Source organism: Dromiciops gliroides, chromosome 1 (genome assembly GCF_019393635.1).
Source record: "Dromiciops gliroides isolate mDroGli1 chromosome 1, mDroGli1.pri, whole genome shotgun sequence".
Taxonomy (NCBI): domain Eukaryota; kingdom Metazoa; phylum Chordata; class Mammalia; order Microbiotheria; family Microbiotheriidae; genus Dromiciops; species Dromiciops gliroides.
The window spans coordinates 492,779,983-492,798,882 of NC_057861.1; the positions used below are offsets into that span (position 1 = coordinate 492,779,983).

At 36.2% G+C, this 18,900-nt stretch overlaps 1 protein-coding gene across 1 annotated transcript in view; it reads left to right on the forward strand.

The window, feature by feature from the left end:
* Window positions 1-18,900, forward strand: part of LOC122735681 (contactin-associated protein-like 4) — a 583,309-nt gene that overhangs the window by 109,299 nt on the left and 455,110 nt on the right. Inside the window, 1 exon segment of the mRNA XM_043977415.1 lies at window positions 16,426-16,536. Coding sequence (XP_043833350.1) covers window positions 16,426-16,536 — 111 coding nt within the window.

Here is an 18,900-nt window from a genome sequence, read left to right on the forward strand (position 1 = left end):
ATACCCTTTCCCAGGAAGAATTTGAGAGTTATGTAGAAGTTTTTTCTTTCTTTTTTAAAAAAAATTCTTGTGCCAACTCTGTATCATTCACTGAATTCTTGTGACTTTTCCATTCTCATTTCTGGGTGCCAAGTTGATATTATGGTAGTTTTCCTTTTCTTGGCCATTTTTTCTCCTTTCTTTTATTCTATAGCATTTAATCATTATATAAGAATCTCTTTTATATTTCCTCATATCTTCAATCTCTGCTTTTACTTTAATGCGGGGGATTTTTTTTTCCTAAGAAGCATAGGGAGTCCAAAGCATTTCAACATCAAAGAGGGAACCAGGCTACCTAGACTCCTCTCATTTCTCATCTTCCTTCCCTCTTCTTCTAGAAGATCTCACAGAAATTGAGCTTTTTTTTTTTTACATGTGATGAATTTAACTCAACCATTTTGGATGAAGTAAGGCACTTAACATTAAAGAATAGTACTCCTGTCCTTTTTCCCCAAATCGTTTCTCCAAATGGAGAATAGCTATTCCAAGTCTTTAGAGTGGAGAAGAAGCCCTAAGCATTTCTTTTGGGAAACTAAACAATATGGTGCTAGGATTCTTCTTGAAACAAGGGTCCATTATTTTGACAATTTTATTTTTTGTTTTGTTGATATTGTAGATAAGTAATTTCAAACTCTAATAGAAAGGGAGCCACCAAATCATATATAATGATTCCTGCTGACCACATTTTGACTTAGAAAACCACATATTAACATAATCTATATTCTATTGTGTTTTATTTAGTTTTTAAATGTTTCCAAATTACACATTCATATCAGCAAGGCCAGTGCAGTTTTAGGCTGCTTGTTTGACACCTATGCTTTAAAGATTTGATTTTGTGATAGGTAAGCCTACCTAGATTTCAAGAATCTTTGACCTTTCTTCAGAGTCCTTTCCTTCATGATCCTTGTAAGAGCAATCCATTTCCCAAGGAGATCATAAAAATGGGAAAAGGACCCACATGTACAAAAATATTTATAGCTTCTCTTTTTGTGGTGGCAAGATTGGAAATTGAGGGGATGCCCATCAAGTGGGGAATGACTGAACAAGCTGTGGTATATGAATGTAATTGAATACTATTGTGCTGTAAGAAATGATGACCAGGTGGATTTCAGAGAAACCTGGAAGGACTTACATGACCTGATACTGACTGAAGTGAGCAGAACCAGGAGAACATTGTACACAGTATCAAAAACATTGTGTGTTGATCAACTGTGATGGACTTGACTCTTCTCAGCAATACAATGGTCCAAGATAGTTCCAAAGGACTCATGATGGAAAATGCTCTCCAAATCCAGGGGGGAAAAAGAACTATGGAATCTAGATGCATATTGAACCATACTATCTCTTTTTTGTGTGTTTTCTTTTTTGATGTTTTTCCTTTTTGCTCTGATTCTTCTTGAACAGCATGACTAATGCAGAAATATGTTTTAATGTGATTGTACATATATAACCTATATCAGATCGCTAGCTGTCTTGGGGAGGAGGGCAGGAGGGGAGGGAGGGAGAAAAAAATTGAAACTAGAAATCTTAAAAAAATGTTGCAGGGGGCAGCTAGATGGTGCAGTGGATAGAGCACTGGCCCTGGAGTCAAGAGGACCTGAGTTCAAATCCGGCCTCAGACACTTAACAATTGGTAGCTGTGTGACTCTGGGCAAGTCACTTAACCCCAATTGCCTCACCAAAAAAAAAAAAAAATGTTGCAACCTATTTCTACATGTAACTGGAAAATAATAAAATACTTTTATGGTGAAAAAAGATCAATTCATTAAGTTAATATTTTCCCTACTCAATGAAGTGCTAAATAATTTGTCAGACATAAAACAACCTTTTGTATCAGTAGAAGAAGGAGCATCTTCTGTGTTATGAAATTTTCATCATTAACTTGTAATTCATTGGCTCAGTTTGAACAAGTACTAAGTTTTATTAAATACATTATCAGTGCTTTGGGACCCAATGGTAAGAAGGTTTTTTGGGGATAAAATCAAAATCTTTTAGTCTTCCTTTTACATGGCCAAAATGAAATAGTGAAGATCAATGTACCTAGGAGCATAGATGGTAATATTCTCCAAGAACCGCAAAATGAGGTCATCTTTCTTTGCTGGTTTTTTCCAGAATTTTCCTTAAAAGATTTTTTTCTTTTATTGCAAAACATAGAAAAACCTATTCTTTTACTTTGTTTTGTGAATTTCTTGAAATTTTGCTGTAATAATAAGGGAGCTGGGCTATGACACAGCCTTCTGGATTCCATGGCTTCTTTCAAGTCAGCTAAAATACCACTGTCTATAGGAAGCCGTTCCCTATCTGCCTTAATTCTAGTCCCTTCCTCTGTTGCTTAGTTCTAATTTATACTGTATGTAATATTTATAACCAAGCAATTATACATAGTTGTTTAGCTGTGGTCTCTAATATTAGGTTGTGAGCACCTCAGGCAAACTTTTAATTTTCTTTGTATTTCTAGTTCTTAGCTCAGTGCCTAGTACATAGTAGGCACTTAAATGCTTGTTGACTAATCTGCAACCTTTCACTAAGCCAACTTGCTTCTACTCTCCCACAACCTCTATTCTCCCATGACCTCTTTTCTGAAAGTGGTTCCTATATGTCAACTTAAAATATGAAAATCAGGTATCCCTGCAGGATATTTAGATGACAGGTTGATAACAAAGAGTGAAGCAACAATCATCATACTATAACTCTTTGGTTTTTTTCCTAAGAGAAGGCTCTATAGTGGGGTTAAAATTAGTCCTGGCCACCCTGACAGGACAAATATATACTATAGTTCAAATACCTCAATGAGCAGTTTGTGTAATAACTTTCTTAGGTGTATTAGTAGTTAAATATTAATTGACTACCGGAATTAACTTTCATTTTATCAATTGATCAGTAAAAGTTTATTATATTCATGTCTCCATATACATAACACTGGAATAATTAAAGGAGAACACACTGGAACTTAAATGATTGAAATAATATGATGGGATGAGTAATGTATTATTCTAAAATACTTTCCTTGCCTGACTAGGCAAAAAGGAAGTTGAGAAACGGGTTTATCATGCATATTTAATTTAGAATATTTTGATTTTGAAGTGGTAGTGAGATATTCAAATAGAAAGGGACAATTAAGTGAGAAGTAAAGATGGAGAGGCATTGATTTTATAGTGGTACCTGAAATTGTGAAGTTGCTAAGATTATGTTTAGAGCCAGCCAGAGGGCTTAAGGCTCCTTTGTATTCTCATTTCTACTCAGGGTTGTACTGGCACATATTTAACAACAGGATCTGGGGGTTTGGGGGACAGAATGCATGCACAGTGGACTTTTAAATTCAAATTGCTTAAATTTAGCAGTTTCCTAAATATAGGCAGTCAACAAAACAATAAATCAAACTTTGATTTATCTTCGGATTACCAAATTGTAAATGCTTACTCTTAAATTTTAATGATCACTTCTGAGCTAGTTTCAGCCCCTTATCTACCACACTTTATCGAGCCATAAATAGAGCACATTTCTGTATTTAGTAAATTTATTAAGTATCTAATATGTAGCAGGAACTGTGACAAATGCTGTGGATACAAAGAGACAGAAGATGGCCCTTTCCCTTACAATCTAAAGAAAGAGACTATATCTCTATCTATCTATCTATCTATCTATCTATCTATCTATCTATCTATCTATCTATCTATCTATACATATAGTCTATGAAAAGGATAAAAAGAAAATAATCAAAGAGGGAAGGTTTTAGAATTAAGAGGATTTGAGAAAGACTTTCAGTAGAAGATTTTATTTGGCACTTAAAGGAAGTGGTTGGAATAGAAAAGGGAGAGTATTCCAGGCATAGGGAAGAGCCAAAGAAAATGTGTAAAGCCAGAGAAAAATTACATTGGATCCAAGGATATCCACTTTCAGCAGGATAGTTAAGAGTACAGAGAGGGCAGATCATACTTGGTTCAGACACCTGTGTTCTTATTGCTGATAACATTATTTACCTGTGATGAGGTTAATATTGACTTCATCAAATCTAGATCTATGCTTGTCTTAAATATCTGGATCTAGTTTTCTCTTTCTAAATGTGCAATGGCCTCTGTTGTTCCCAGGAACAAACCCCACAACTCAAAATAGTTTTAGGAAGAAATGTATTAGGTCAACTGGTAGAAGGAGAACAAGCAACAAAAGAGGTGTGGCTCCTTCTACTCTAGGCTCTGGAAGATTTACATTATTTAGGATTTAAATAAGGCCACCACTCATGGAGAGCAGGTATTTAGTTTCACTGTGCCTGGAGTCAGGAAGACCTGAGCTCAAATTTGGCCTCAGATATTAGCTGTGTGACTCTGGGCAAGTCACTTAACTTATGTTTACCTTAATCCACTGGAGAAGGAAATAAATAACAAACTACTCCAGAATTTTTTCCAAGAATATCCCACAGGATGAGGCAGAGCCAAGAGGGCAGAGAGAAGGCAGCAAGTTGCCTGAGCTCTCCTGAGGTTCCCTCAAAAAGAACATGGCTAATAATTTCCAAGGAAAAGCACAGACAATGAGAGGGCAGAGGTAGGGAGGAAATACAATTTGGGCTTCCTTAGTCCTTTTTCTGGCCATGGTCATCTTCTCTGAGAATTTGTTGCAAAGACTGATGACTGCTGAGCAATCAGCAGGACTCAGTATTTCCTAAATTCTGTTGCTTAGCAGTGTCTGGCATATAGTAGGCACTAAATAAGTGTTTATTAATTGATTGATTGAATTCAGGAGGTTTCTATCTATCAAAGCTAAAAAAAATTACCATCTCAGGATCACTGTTTGAATTGTGCTTAGAGAAAGGTGTACAAAGCGAAGCAAAAAAAAAAAAAGCAAGGACTTAAGATCTATTTTCAGATGTGTCTAGATGAGAAATATTCTATATCCATACAGATATAAAACAATACAAACATTCTATGTACATATAAACTATATAGATAGATATAGAGAGAGGTAGAGGTAGAGATAGAGATATATAGTTACCATTTTGCAAGAATGGAAAGAGAGATTCTACTCCCTCCCCTTTCCCAAATGCAAGGAAAAGTCTCAAGTGACAAACTCCAAAATGAAGGGAAAAAGGGAGAGAATGGGCAGAATCCCTCATCTTTAAATTAAATGAATTAGTTCTTGTTCTCTGCTCAGTGACTAATCCACACTGATGAATCCCCTAGAGGCAGGTACCACAGGAAACAACCTGACACCTCTGGTTGCACACTCACTTTAGTAAACATATTTAGTAAGTGAGCATATGACCATTTGCATGCATGCTCCTTGAGATAGACCTCATCTTCTTGATAGTATGCAAGTCTTTTAGAACTGAGAAAGAACAAATGCTTTCCCCTTAGAGCCAGAGGGCTATTGTTAATTACATTCTGTTAAAAAAAATCTCTAGTATTTTCCTAATTCTTTACAAAGTAAAATTTAAAATCTTTCATCAGATAATTGGCATCTACTACAATCTGATACCACTCTGCATTTTCAATATTTTCTCATTCAACTTCACATCATATATTGCATATTTCAACCAAACTGGATTCTTGTATGTTTTTTTAAAATGACCTACATGTTACTTTCCTCTTTCTTTACCCTTATTCATACTGTACTCCCTGAATGGAATGTTCCTTCTTCCTGGTATGTTTTTTTTTCTTCTCCAATTCCACCTACTGAATTCCTAATTATTCACTAAATCCTAATTTAAACAATGCTTCCTCTATGAAGTGAAAATATCATAAATAGCACACTCAGAAATATTATCACACATATCCCAGGCTTTATATAACATTTTGTTTTTAAACTGATGCATTTAAATTATTATAATTTTATTTTTGTATTTATTTTATGTGTCTATATATTTATTTTATATATTTTATCCATGATTTTACTTTAAGTTTCTTGAGGACAGGGACTATAAATCTTATCTAAACTTACTAATCACCCATAGCAATAGTACCTAACATAATGCTCTTCATACAATATGCACACGATGACTATGTTTTCTATAATTTGAATTTTATTAAATTCATTACGCCTCAACTGCAAACCCTCCATTTTAGGGGGAGTGGGATTTATACTTATTTGAACTCAGAAGGTACTTCATATGAATTATTTTAGCAGATTGCATTAAGCTTCTGAATATTTTAAATACGTTTTACAGTGGTTAGCTACAATTGGCCATCATAATTTTACTTCAGTTACTCTCTAATTTGCCCAAATTACAGTTAAATAATTTCATAGAATCACAAAGTTTCGGAGGTAGAATAAAATGTTTGATCCCTATTTTATATGACATTACCTCAAATACTTGAGGACAGTTCTCATGTCCTGCCAGAGTATTCTCTTCTCCAGGAAGATCACTCTGAGCTCTTTTAATCAATCTTCATCTTCAATAAGTGACTCATTCAAAATCAGTAGGAGATACATAACTCAAATTCATTTTCATTACTCAGGAGAATAATTGTTTCAGGTAAATATTTTTGATGTGTTTCATACTTAGCATATTTTAGAGAACTATATTAGTTCGCCTTTTTTTTTTTTCTTTTAGGTGAGTCAATCGAGGTTAAGTGACTTGCCTGTGGTTACATAGTTAGTAAATGTCAGGTGTTTGAGGCCAGATTTTAACTCAGGTTCTCCAGACTTCAAAGCTGGTGCTTTATTCACTGTACCACCTCACTGCCCCTACCCTTTAAAATAAATATACCATAGTATTTCTTGCTTTATAATGAAATGGAGCCACTTTATTCCCTCTTTGAAGAGTTATGCTTACAATAAGTCTGTTCTATCTGTTTGCCATGCAAAGTATTTCCTATTTTGAAAATGCAGCACATTACTTTATTATATTGGTAATAAAACTCAGTGGATTCTATTTATTCTTTTCCTTGGCTACAGTATATTGAGAAATAAAGCAATTGCAAAGTGGTTGATAGGACCATATCATCATATCTCAACCTGTGTTTTGACTCATATAGCTTTAGGGTACTCTTTCATTATATTTAATAAGCTTTTGGGTTTTTTTCACATAGTATTATCCCTCATCTTTGTTTGCTTTTGGTCATTCATTTTTGGTGGGGGTGTTTCCATTTTCTCACATCTGAACTTTAAATAGCTGCTATTATACCTCAGAATTCAATCAGCCTCTGGCTGTGCAGTTAACTGCTTCTCTACTTCCTTCTGTCCCTGGAGGTTAATCGGGCTAACTCTTCAACCTGTTAAGTCTATAAGCCAGCGATCTGAAAGCCAATGGTTGTCTCTAAACCAAGGTCTTCCCATTAACATCACAGTGTGTTAGCAATCTATCAAATGTATATCTGTGGTTTATTCAGCAGAAAAAGGAGATATACTTCTGCAAACTACATTCGATGGCATATTTCAAAAAATGGCCTTTTCCCTCAGCTTGACTGTACTATTAGTGTAACACTTGGCAACTTTTATTGGCACCTTTTAGACATTTTCTATTAGTGGTAGACATGCCCCTATAAGATTAAGTTACTGATTGACAGACTTCAGTATCATTAAGTAAGTTTCACTTAGTATCTGAAAGCACTATTCAGTTAATAGTGACAGGAAAATCATACTTAGAAAAAGAAACTATCCTTTTCTTTGTAGCATTTTGTGCTTAGTAGGGGTTAATTGTAAAAGGGTATGCCAGCCTGGAGAATGGTCATTTCAGGGCAATTCTATCTCTTCTTCTTTTTTCAGATATCCCTTACATGTATAATCCCCACATATGTCATATCCTCTTCCATGGCTTTCTGCTGAAAGCATTGCCACTATCTAGGAACTATTTTTCCTTAAATGTCTGATCAGCCAAGGTGCACATTGGGAAGGGGATAAGAAAATACTGACAAATAACACATCCTCTCATACTGTGGTACTCATCTTGCCACACCTAAATATAGAAAGACTGATACTAATAACATAAAAATCATAAAACAATCAAGAGACATATAAATAAAAAAATAATTAAGTAGAAGGAAAAATGTCAAGCATATTTTATAAGATCATCACTAAAATATGAGCTCTAGAGAGAGAAAACTTGCAGCCAATAAGCAATGTAATCATAGAATGTTGTCACAAATGAAGAAGTTTAAAATGTGTCAAGAAGATGAGTCAGTTCTGAGATGTTAAAAGCTTTTACTGGATCAAGAAAGAAAGAGCTGATTGTCTAAGAAAATAATCTAACCAAGTCTTTTGGGTGCTTTAAATGTCTACAATCCTAAAGTCTGGTCAATGGGTCTAAAGGCCTGAGAGCTTAGGAATTCTTCTTTGTTCCATACTTTAAGTATGGCAGTTTCTAACTGTGATGATTATGTAACATGAGCAAAGTCATCTTGAAAACCATTGTGGGAAGAAGATCACAAGCATTTTAACTGGGATTTCTATGGTACCAGGTTCAGCTATGTCATGAACTAGCTATGTGGTTTTGGGTGAGGCATTCACAGTTCTGGAACTCAGTTCCCTCTTCTATTACATGAAGGAATTAGATTGGATCACTTTTTTTTTTTTTACAGAATTAAGGAGTTATGCTGTAATTTGATAATTTCAACACTATTGACAATGCAACTTTAAAATTTATACCCCAATCTCTGGAATAGTTTTCTCAAAAAGGAAAATTAAACAAATAAATATAAATATATGAATATTATATGTGTATTTGTACATGCATATGTACATGTATATATGTGTATTATTTAATATTGAATGTTTCTATATATTTATTGAATTACTTAACATACACAACACAGTTCATAAGTTTGGCATTGGCACCATGTCAAAGATGTATGATAAGATTACAATTCCTGTTTTCTAATGTACCTCAGGACCAAAGATATACTGGTCATTAATTTTTGAAGAGGAGTATGGTGTTTGCCACATTGACTCTGTTGCAAGCAACCCTCTTGAAAGCTATGATGTAATGCTGAATGGTAACTCACAGAACTGAAGGAGAGCTATATCAGGAGACAGTACCAATTCATAAGCACTGGTTATTAAATTTTATGTAAGCATATTCACTTGAAAAAATCAGCAAAAGGTACAAATCAAGACTTAATTTATTGTTCTGTGGATTTTCTAAATTTAAGAAAATGATGGAGAAAGTAATAATGCCAATTAAAATTAAAGGTATTTTGTGAATATGTTTTTCTTTTCCTTCCTTCCTTCCTTCCTTCCTTCCTTCCTTCCTTCCTTCCTTCCTTCCTTCCTTCCTTCCTTCCTTCCTTCCTTCCTTCCTTGTGACAGGTAAAACTAAATCACCTTACCTGCCCCCAGTATAGGAGAAGCTATCTAGGATTTACTTATAAATTAGAAGCTTCAGCAACAGTTTAGGGATTAAACATTTATTAAAGTATATTAGAAGTTGGCAAAGAGAGAGAACAGGTGTCTCTGAAAGAATAGAAAACCGTAACTAAGATCTATGTGGAAGAGAGAAAAAGCCACCTCCACCTAGCAGATCATGCCACCAAGAGAAAGAACCTAAGTCTTTTCCAGTGGAAACTGCCTGTGGGACAGGAAGAGGGGCTGTACCCACACACAGCTTCAAGCTAATTGGATGGTATCATTCAAGTCCATTGATGACATGACTTGAAGTTTGTGCATGAACTGTGAGGTAACTTCTGGAAGGTGAATCACCCTTGGAAAGGTCACCCCATGCTCTCTCAACAGGGGGACCCTGGTAATAATATTCTCACACTTTCCAGTAAGTTGTTAAATATTTAACAGCAGGGGGCAGCTAGATGGCACAGTGGATAAAGCACTGGCCTTGGATTCAGGAGGACCTGAGTTCAAATCTGGCCTCAGATACCTGACACTTACTAGCTGTGTGACCCTGGGCAAGTCACTTAACCCTCATTGCCCTTCCCCCCTTTCCTGCCCCCCCCCCAAAATTAACAGCACAGCCCAGGTAATATTCACACATCTGAAATATGCTATATGACCTTTCTATAATATTTTATCTTCATCTATAAAATAACTGAGTTCATCTATATACTCCCTAAATTCCCTTCTGGCTCTAATAATCTATCTTTCTATGGTTCTCACTTTTGCAAAAAGGCAAAAGGGTTGCTATAGAGTTGATTTCCCCAGTAGAATGTGATTTCCATGAAAGCAAGACATGTTTTGGTTTTGTATTTATGGCCTTGGTAACTATTTAATATATAGATTTACAAAAACAAACAAAAAATGCATATGGATTTACATAAAATATGCACTTATTCAATGCTTATTAAATTGAATTGACTAGCCTCTGTTCCAAGGGAGTAAAAAAACGGCCCAAGTATTACCACCTTTGACACAAATACAATGAAATGTCAATCTAAGTTTCAGGTTAAAGACACAGTTCTTAAATATTAGGATATTTATCTATTCGTGTATACTTGAACTCAGCTCAACTGAAAAATAAAGGGTTGGATTAGATGATTTCACAGATCCTTTCCTGCTCTACACATAAATTTTTAATCTTATTATTCTTTTCCATTAGTCAATTAGAGACTATACACAGGCCTGTTTTATTTTCATTTGATGCTGTCATAGTTCCTATTAAAATGGATTTTTAAAATTTAATCTGTATGCAAAAGTTCACGTTGCTTAAATAAAAAATCTAAATAACGTTTTCTGGCTTCATGACTTTGTAGCTGTAATGCGGCCTTGTCTGTGATATAAACTCTTTCCATAAGACACCATAATTTATTGGATTTTCAACCTTCCCTCTGACTTCTCTTAAAAAAAAAAAACACTACTTAATGTCTACAGTTTCCTTCAATTCCTTGACCCTTCAATTCTTTCCTAAGCCATCTCCCTGAAAAAGCCACTGTCTCTTTTTTCCCCAATTTTTACCCCTTAGTTATCATTTCACTGAAACTTCTTTCTACGAAGTTATCAATGATCTCATACCTGCCAAATCCAATTTTCAGTCCTCATTCTCATGGGCTTTTCTACAGCCTTTGACATTTTTGCTCACCCTCTTCATATTGATGCTCTCTTATTTCTAGATCTCCTGAATACCATAACCCCACTATGTCTCCATTCTCCTCCTACCTATCCAATTGCTCCTTCTCAGTCTCCTTTGCTGAATCCTCAACCAGATTAAACCTTCTAACCGTAGATGTCCCTCAGGGTTCTGTCTTTGTTTTTTTCTCTTATCCCTCAGTAAATATTTCACTTGGTGATCTCATCGACCCCCATCATTTTTATGCTGCTAATCCTCAAATTGACCTATCCTGCCCTAATCTCTCTGCTGACTTCCAATCTTTTATCTCCAACTGCCTTGCAGATATCTCAAACCAGATATTCAATAGACATCTCAAACTAAAAACACCCAAAACAGAACACATAACCTTTCTCCACAAACCTTTCTCAGTCTTCTGTATGACTATGGAAGGCAACACCATCCTGCAAGTCCTAGACCTACAATCTGGGTGACATCCTTAATTCCTCCCTATTTCTCACCTCCCATATCCAATCCGTTTCTAAGGCCTGTAGATTTTACCTTTGCAACATCTCTCATATATGCCCCCTTCTCATCTCTGACACTGACATTTTAATGTAGATCTGCATCACCTGAAACCTGGAATATTGGAATAGCCTGGCTCACGTCTCTCCCCACTCCAATCCATTCTCCATTCAGCCACCAAAATGATTTTCCTAATGTGTAGGTCTGACTATACAACCCCATCCCCCCCACCCCCGACACACACACACACACACACACACACACACACACACACACCCCACTCAATAAACTCAAATGTTTTCTTAGTATCTCCAGGATCAAATAAAACAAAATTGATATGAAAAATCGCTAATAACCTAGGCCTCTCTTACCTTTTCAGTTTTCTAACACCTTATTCCGTGCCATTTATATTCTTAGAGCCAATGATTCTGGCCTCCTAGCTGTTCCACAAACAAGATAATCTTGGGATCTTGGATCTGTGTATTTTCTCTGGCTACTACCATAATTGGAATGTTCTCCCTCCTTCTCTCCAGCTACTGACTTCCCTGGTTTCCTTTAAGTTTCCCCTAAAATCCTTCCTTCTACAGGAAGCCTTTCCCAAACTCTAAATTCTAGGGCCTTACTTCTTTTAATTATTTCCTATTTTTCCTTTATATATAGCTTGTTTGTATATATTTTCTTGTTTTCTCACCCACTCAACTGCCAGATCTTTGAGAGCAGGGAGTGTATTTTGCCTTTTGCTTATGTAATTGTTTGTTAAGGGCTAAAATTCTAGCTAGTCTGTCTAAAATATCTAATGAGTGGTCGCCAATAAATTATAAGCTTTAGCAAGAGTTAGGCTTTTAAGCATTTATTAAGGAAAATAAGAATTTGGTAAAGAGAGAGAGAAAGGCCTAGATTCCTGTCTATTAAAGGGAGAGCACATTTCTAGCTCCGCTCTCCACCAGAGTCCAGAGGAAAAGGGAGCGAGACCGAGCGCCAGTCTCTTCCTTCCTCCTCCCACTAGTCCGCGTCACTTCCTGAAGCCTGGTCTTGCCCTCAAAGACCTTCGCTTCATGGGTAGAACTCTTCTACAGTAAGTCTCCAGCAGGTGGCGTCATTCTAATCGTTACAAAAGCAAGCGTTAAATAGTGCCAGCTTATTTCAACTTTAATATAAGAATTCTTGTTTAATTGTGATGATATTCAATATTACAGAATCTGATTACTCTACTTAACTTTGGGAAGGTATAGCAGAGAAAGCATATTTCTCAGTTCATCTTTACAGAAAAAACAAAAACAGTTATTATAGGGAATAACACTGATATACTGTTACAAATTGCAGTTGGAGAAAAACAGGTTCACTGAACATTCAAAGATTTATTTACTTATTTACATGAAGAATGGCTCTGTTGCATGCAAAATCCTGGCTTAGAATACAACTCTTCTATAACTTATACTTGCTTTAATGTTTCTTTTGATGAGGGCTAGGAATAAAGGCAGTATTATAGATGGATTGAAAATATTATTTAGAAGAACCAAAGTTTTAAATGGGGAGAGCATGCTATTTAAATATGAAACCTAATTTGAGAACCTCAGGTTAAGAAAGTATGATGAGTGAAAACTTAAATTTACAAGGCAGGCAAATTATATTGGAAACAGAAAACTCAGAGTTCCTTCTTTAGTCATTCCACTTGTTGTCTATAGAATAAAACACTTAATTAAATAGATATATTCTTTAAAAGTAATGCATACACCCTCTTAGATGTCTAGAAAGAACAGTTTATGACCAAACAAGAGATAGAGAATATAATGAAATGCAAAATGCATGAGTTTGATTACATTAAATTAAAAAAGTTTTTGTACAAACAGAAGCAATGCATCCAAAATTAGAAGGAAGGCAGAAAGTTGGGAAACAATTTTTGTAGCAAGTATTTCTCATAAAGGCCTCATTTCTAAAATATATCAGGAACTAAATCAAATTTATAAGAAACCAAGTCATTCCCCAATTGAGAAATGGTCAAAGGATTTGAACATGCAGTGTTCTGATGAAGAAATCAAAGCTATCTATTGCCATATGAAAAATGCTCTAAATCACTATTGATTAGAGAAATGCAAATTAAAACAACTCTGAGGTACCACCTGATACCTATCAGATTGACTAATATGGAAAAGAATAAATGTTGGAGAAGCTGTGGGAAAATTGGAACACTAATACATTATTGGTGGAGCTGTGAACTGATCCAACTATTCTGGAGTGTAGTGTAGAACTATGCCCAAAGGGCTATAAAGCTGTGTATACCCTTTGACCCAGCAATACAACTTTTGGGTCTTTTTCCCAAAGAGATCATAAAAAAGGGAAAAGGACCCACATGTACAAAAATATTTATAGCTGCTCTTTTTGTGGTGGCAAGGAATTATAAATTGAGGGGTTGCCCATCAATCAGGGAATGGCTGGGGCCCCTGCCCCTCCACTTCAGCCAAGCTGAAAAGCCCCGTGGACCTTACAGGACAGCAGGACTGACAGGTGGGGAAAAAGCCCAGCTCCCTCCATCCTGAGGGGATCTACCCCAGAGATCCTGGGCTTCTCCAGGCTGGCCTCTGGTGTAGCCCCTGCAGAGGTGCCAGGCACACAGAAGGGGGTACAGTCCCCTTGAGTCCAGGGTGTGGTGTGCATGGCAGGCTCAAGCCCCCGGCCGCAGCCCTAGTGTGGCCGGCAGATTAGTTTGGCGTGTACAGGGGCGCAGGGAGCCCGAGGTTTGAGGGGAGAGAAGGAAGATCTATACTGGGGAGTTAGATAGTAAGGGAGGATGGACAGAAAGAGGATGCCAGAGGGCCAGGAGGACGGAAGGAGGTCGGTGAGAGAAGAAACACAGGGGGGTTCGCAACAGGACAGAGTTAGAGTCAACAAAATGAAGGGGGCTTAGAGTTAGAAGAAAGGAGCGGAGCAGTGAAGCAAGGGGTTTTTCAGTGAGGGGGATGCTAGACGGAAAGAGGGAACGCTAGAAGAAGGTCCATTGGTATGCAGGAGGACACTTAGAAAGTTAGAAAGCAAAGAGTAAGCGCAAGCAGTGGCAGGTGGGAGACTCTTGGAAAGCAGTCAGGTCTCACATAACTTTGCATTTCTTATCTCTTACATTTATTTATTTAAATCCAATTCACTTGCAAGTCATAACATCACCTTCTGGATATCATGGTCATCTTTGAGTACAAAGGACAAAGAATAACAATAAGCTGTCTCTAGAATGTATCCATATCCCCTTTGGATACTGTGACTCCTACTCATCAAATAGCTACGCTTATAAATTGGATTGCCAACTTGGGGTGGGGGGGAGGTGTTAGGGAAGGAAGGGGAGAGAAGGATGAGGAGAGAAAATCTTTCTTTTCCCTTCTCCTGCCCACCCTGTCTTGTTCATTCTTAGAGATTTGGATTCTTACTCAAATGCTGACTCATGACTGAATTGGGTACATAGTTGAGGAGCTCGGGTTTTTAAGGGCCTTCCTGTTGTGTGGTCAATTTTTTAGCCAGCCAATCCTAAATTGTTTGTCCAATTCAATCAGAGAAAGTTTAACACACAATGTAAAGAAAGAATATTAACACTGAGGAACCTTATCTGGCTCAGAGTATTATCTTCTTTGTAACCCAGTATTAAAAAGTTGCTTTTGGTTTTGAGAGGTTAAATTACTGACCTGGGGTCACACTACAAATTTGTGTCCAAGTTAGATGGGAACCCAGTTCTTCTTGAGTGCAAGGATACCACTCTTTATATCACATCATGTTTCTCTACATACACAGAAACACACACACACACACACATACTTATGAGAACTATATTAGTTTGAGAAATTGCTTCTGAAGACTGCTTGTGTAGTTTATAAAGAGGTGGTTTTTTTTGAAGGTCAAAATGTCACTAAAAATGGCATTTTCTTTTTATTACAAGCTGGCTCTTCGATATCATGAAAATAAAACTTTGGCTCCGGGGTTTTTCTATAACTTACTATATAAATGATGTGTTCCTGACCCCAAAAAGAGTTTCCATTTTATAATATTTTTCTTCCCCTCAAATGGTATATATTTTGCTTACTTTTCATTTTTTTTTCAAACAGCAGTGCCATTACAGTACAGAAAGGGCATCTATACACTCTTTCTGGTGTTTAAGTCAGTTCTCCTTTAGCTAAAAGTAGAACTGCTATTGATTCTCAATTTATAGTTTGCAAAAATAAATGGAGAATGAATACATGCCCTGTATAGTAATTGTGGTGGAGAGGGATTTAACATCCAAGTTATTGATTAGAACCTGCTTGCTTATGCACCATTGATTGTGAACTGCAGTTAGTTCCTTTTCTGAAATGCTATGCACTTTTTCTATGGAAAACTGGAGACCTACATGTTAATAATGGCACATTGATGTTTTGATATCTCTTCTACTTTGGATACACATGCAGTACTGGGCCAATCAGCTCTGTCTTCCATGTAGTTTTAAGAGCTGCTAACATTTTTGTAGTTGTTGGTAATTGAACATAATACAGATTTCCCTTTAATAGTGCAAGAAACACATGTCTATCTGGGTCAGCGGTACTTGTTACTTGAGTTTAAGCTGAAAAGGCAGATGTCAGTACCAGTTCCCATAAACAGAAGCTCTGGAACTGTGGACCATTTATCAAGCTTGTCTCTGGAGTTAGCAGAAGAGTATAGGAAATGAAAGAAGTCAAGGCAAATAAGAGATGAAACAGAGAGGTAGATGAAACATTAGCCAAAATAATGTTATTACTGGGCTTGAGTAGGACAGAGAAGTTCATAAAAGAGACAAAATTTTGATCTGGAATGGGTTTTTGGAAATCTGCAGTAAGGTTAGGTGATTAATTTTGCTTTCTTTATCTGGGGGTTCCAAGAGAATATTATGCATTAATCCATGTACTAACACTATGTATTAATCTGAACATGATGCTTTTCCCTAACAGATAATTGTGATGATCAGCTGGTTTCAGCTTTGCCACAGTCATCATTCAGTTGTTCCTCGGAGCTGTCTAGTAGCCATAGCCCTGGATTTGCGAGGCTTAACAGAAGAGATGGTAAGTTTCCTTTCTTTGCTCCAATTGATTTGTGTTGAGTTTTCTCCATTTTTAATCACTACATTATTATTTCACCAAATCATGATTTTCAAATATTGAATGCTATATTCCTTGAAATATTGAAATCTAGCTAAAATGAAGGAATAAGTTTATTAGAATGTACCCATTTAGAAAGTCTTGGAATCAAGTTTTACCTCTCTGATTTAGAATAGCTGCTATTTTCATTTGTGGACAGATAGGTAAGCATAAGACTAGTTGGAACATAAGTAATATTTCAAAACCTGGTTGAAATGATCACTTACACATTTAAATACTTTTAAAATGCCTTTGTGTCTGCCAAGTTAGGCTCCAATGTTTTAGAAATTAAGATTTTTAATTTCTATGGCAGCAATCCCACTTGCCACAAGCATATCATTATTATGAATACATGATACATGACTACTTACACACCCCTTGGTTTAAATTAGAGCTAGAATGTTGAGAGAATAAAATAGATCTTTTAGATATATGAATACTTCAGGGGGAAAATCCCTAGAGTAAAAAAATCTTTGTTTGCTCAGTTCTTATTTGGGTGATTTGATTTGTTCACTCTTGCATCGACTCTTGAAGGAATGGGATATAAAAATGTCTGTATGCTCCATTAGGATTATCCTGTATATATTAATCTACCTTGCCCCTGCGGTAGTGTGGCTAACTGTGTGTGGGCATGCTTGGTATACAAATGAATTACTGTTCTTAGGTAGAAATGCTGGCAACACTCTCTAGGAAAGGCAGAAAACCGAACTCAAAACAAATACACAGCAACTTTTCCATCCTCAAATTTTCTTGTAGCACTTTGTCTGGGTTTCTGCTTTGTCCTTGTCCCATTCTTCCTTTTTCCATGTTTATAGCAACAACAGCGATAGATAATATTTGAATAGGGCCTTAAGGTTAGCAAAGCACTTTATAAGTATTATCTTACCCTGGAAGGAAGGTGATGTTGTTAGCTCCATCTTAGAGACTAGAAAGCTGAGGCAAATAGAGTTTAAGGGTCTTTTCCAGGATCACTCAGCTTTAAGAAGTGTCTGACGCTAAATTTGAGCTCAGGTCTTACTAATACATTTCCATGTTCTATCCACTTTATCACCTGTCTACCTCTTAACCATATGCCTATTATATTCTTTTCTCTCTCCTCTGCCAATTGGATTAAGAGAACCTTGAGGGCAAGATATAGATTATTAATTTGTTTTCGTATCTCTAGAGCTAAACATTATATTGGATTTAATAAGTATTTGTTCAATTAAATTAAACTGAGGACACAGCATAGTTATGGTTCATTTGATACAAATGCCGGGGCAAAATATACTGAGTGAATCAAATTCCACAAGAAATAGCACTGTTACTACTGACATGAGGCTTGGGATATATTGAGGAATTAAGGGACTATTAAAGCTTAAACTAGCCAACTAGACATCAGGAGTGACACATCTAAGAAGTAGGTGGATATTGAATTCTATAGCAGAAAAGTCAGCTGGACCTGGCTACTTTCTGGAGCTAGGAGATAGAGATAACTCTCTCTCTTTCTCTCTCTCTCTCTCTCTCTCTCTCTCTCTCTCTCTCTCTCTCTCTCTCCCTCTTTCATGTTTCCTTTCTAGTTTTCTCCTAACAGTGCAATTGTTTAATATTTATTGATCAGTTTAATTGAGATGAATGTTATTCCCTCTGTGGTATAATTAAGGCTTTTCTGTAGTACAGAGTTCTCTTTTTTCTTTTTCTTTTTTCATTTAATTATGTTTTTCTCCTTACCTTTCCTCCTTTCCATTGGGGTAAAATATAAAATAATTTCATAAAAACATATATAGTCAAAGAAAATTAATTCCTGCCTTAGTCACATCCAAATATCCCAATTTGTAGCCTGAGTTCATCATCACTCTGTCAAGAGGTATGTTTCATCATTGGTCCTTTGGAATCATGCTTAGTCATTGTATTGATTGGAATTTTTAAACCTTTCAAAGTTATTTGTCTTTATAATGTTCTTGTTATTGTATGAATAATCCTCCTGGTTCTGTTCACTTTGCTATGGATCCGTTTATACAAGTCTTTCCAGGTTTCTCTTAAATTATCCTTCTCACCATTTCTTATAGCTCAATATTATTATATGTGTATACCATAATTATGTCAACCATTCTCCAATTGACGGGCAGCTATTTAGTTTCCTTCTTTGTCATCACAAAAAGAACCCTTAATTTTTTTTGGTAATATGGATCCTTTTCTTCTTTCTATGATCTCTTTGTAGCAAGAGTTTCACAAACTAGGAGATACTGTGAGGGACCAAGAAGCAAGATTCTCTGGTTTGGAGAGGATATGAAGCAAAGGTCAAAATTA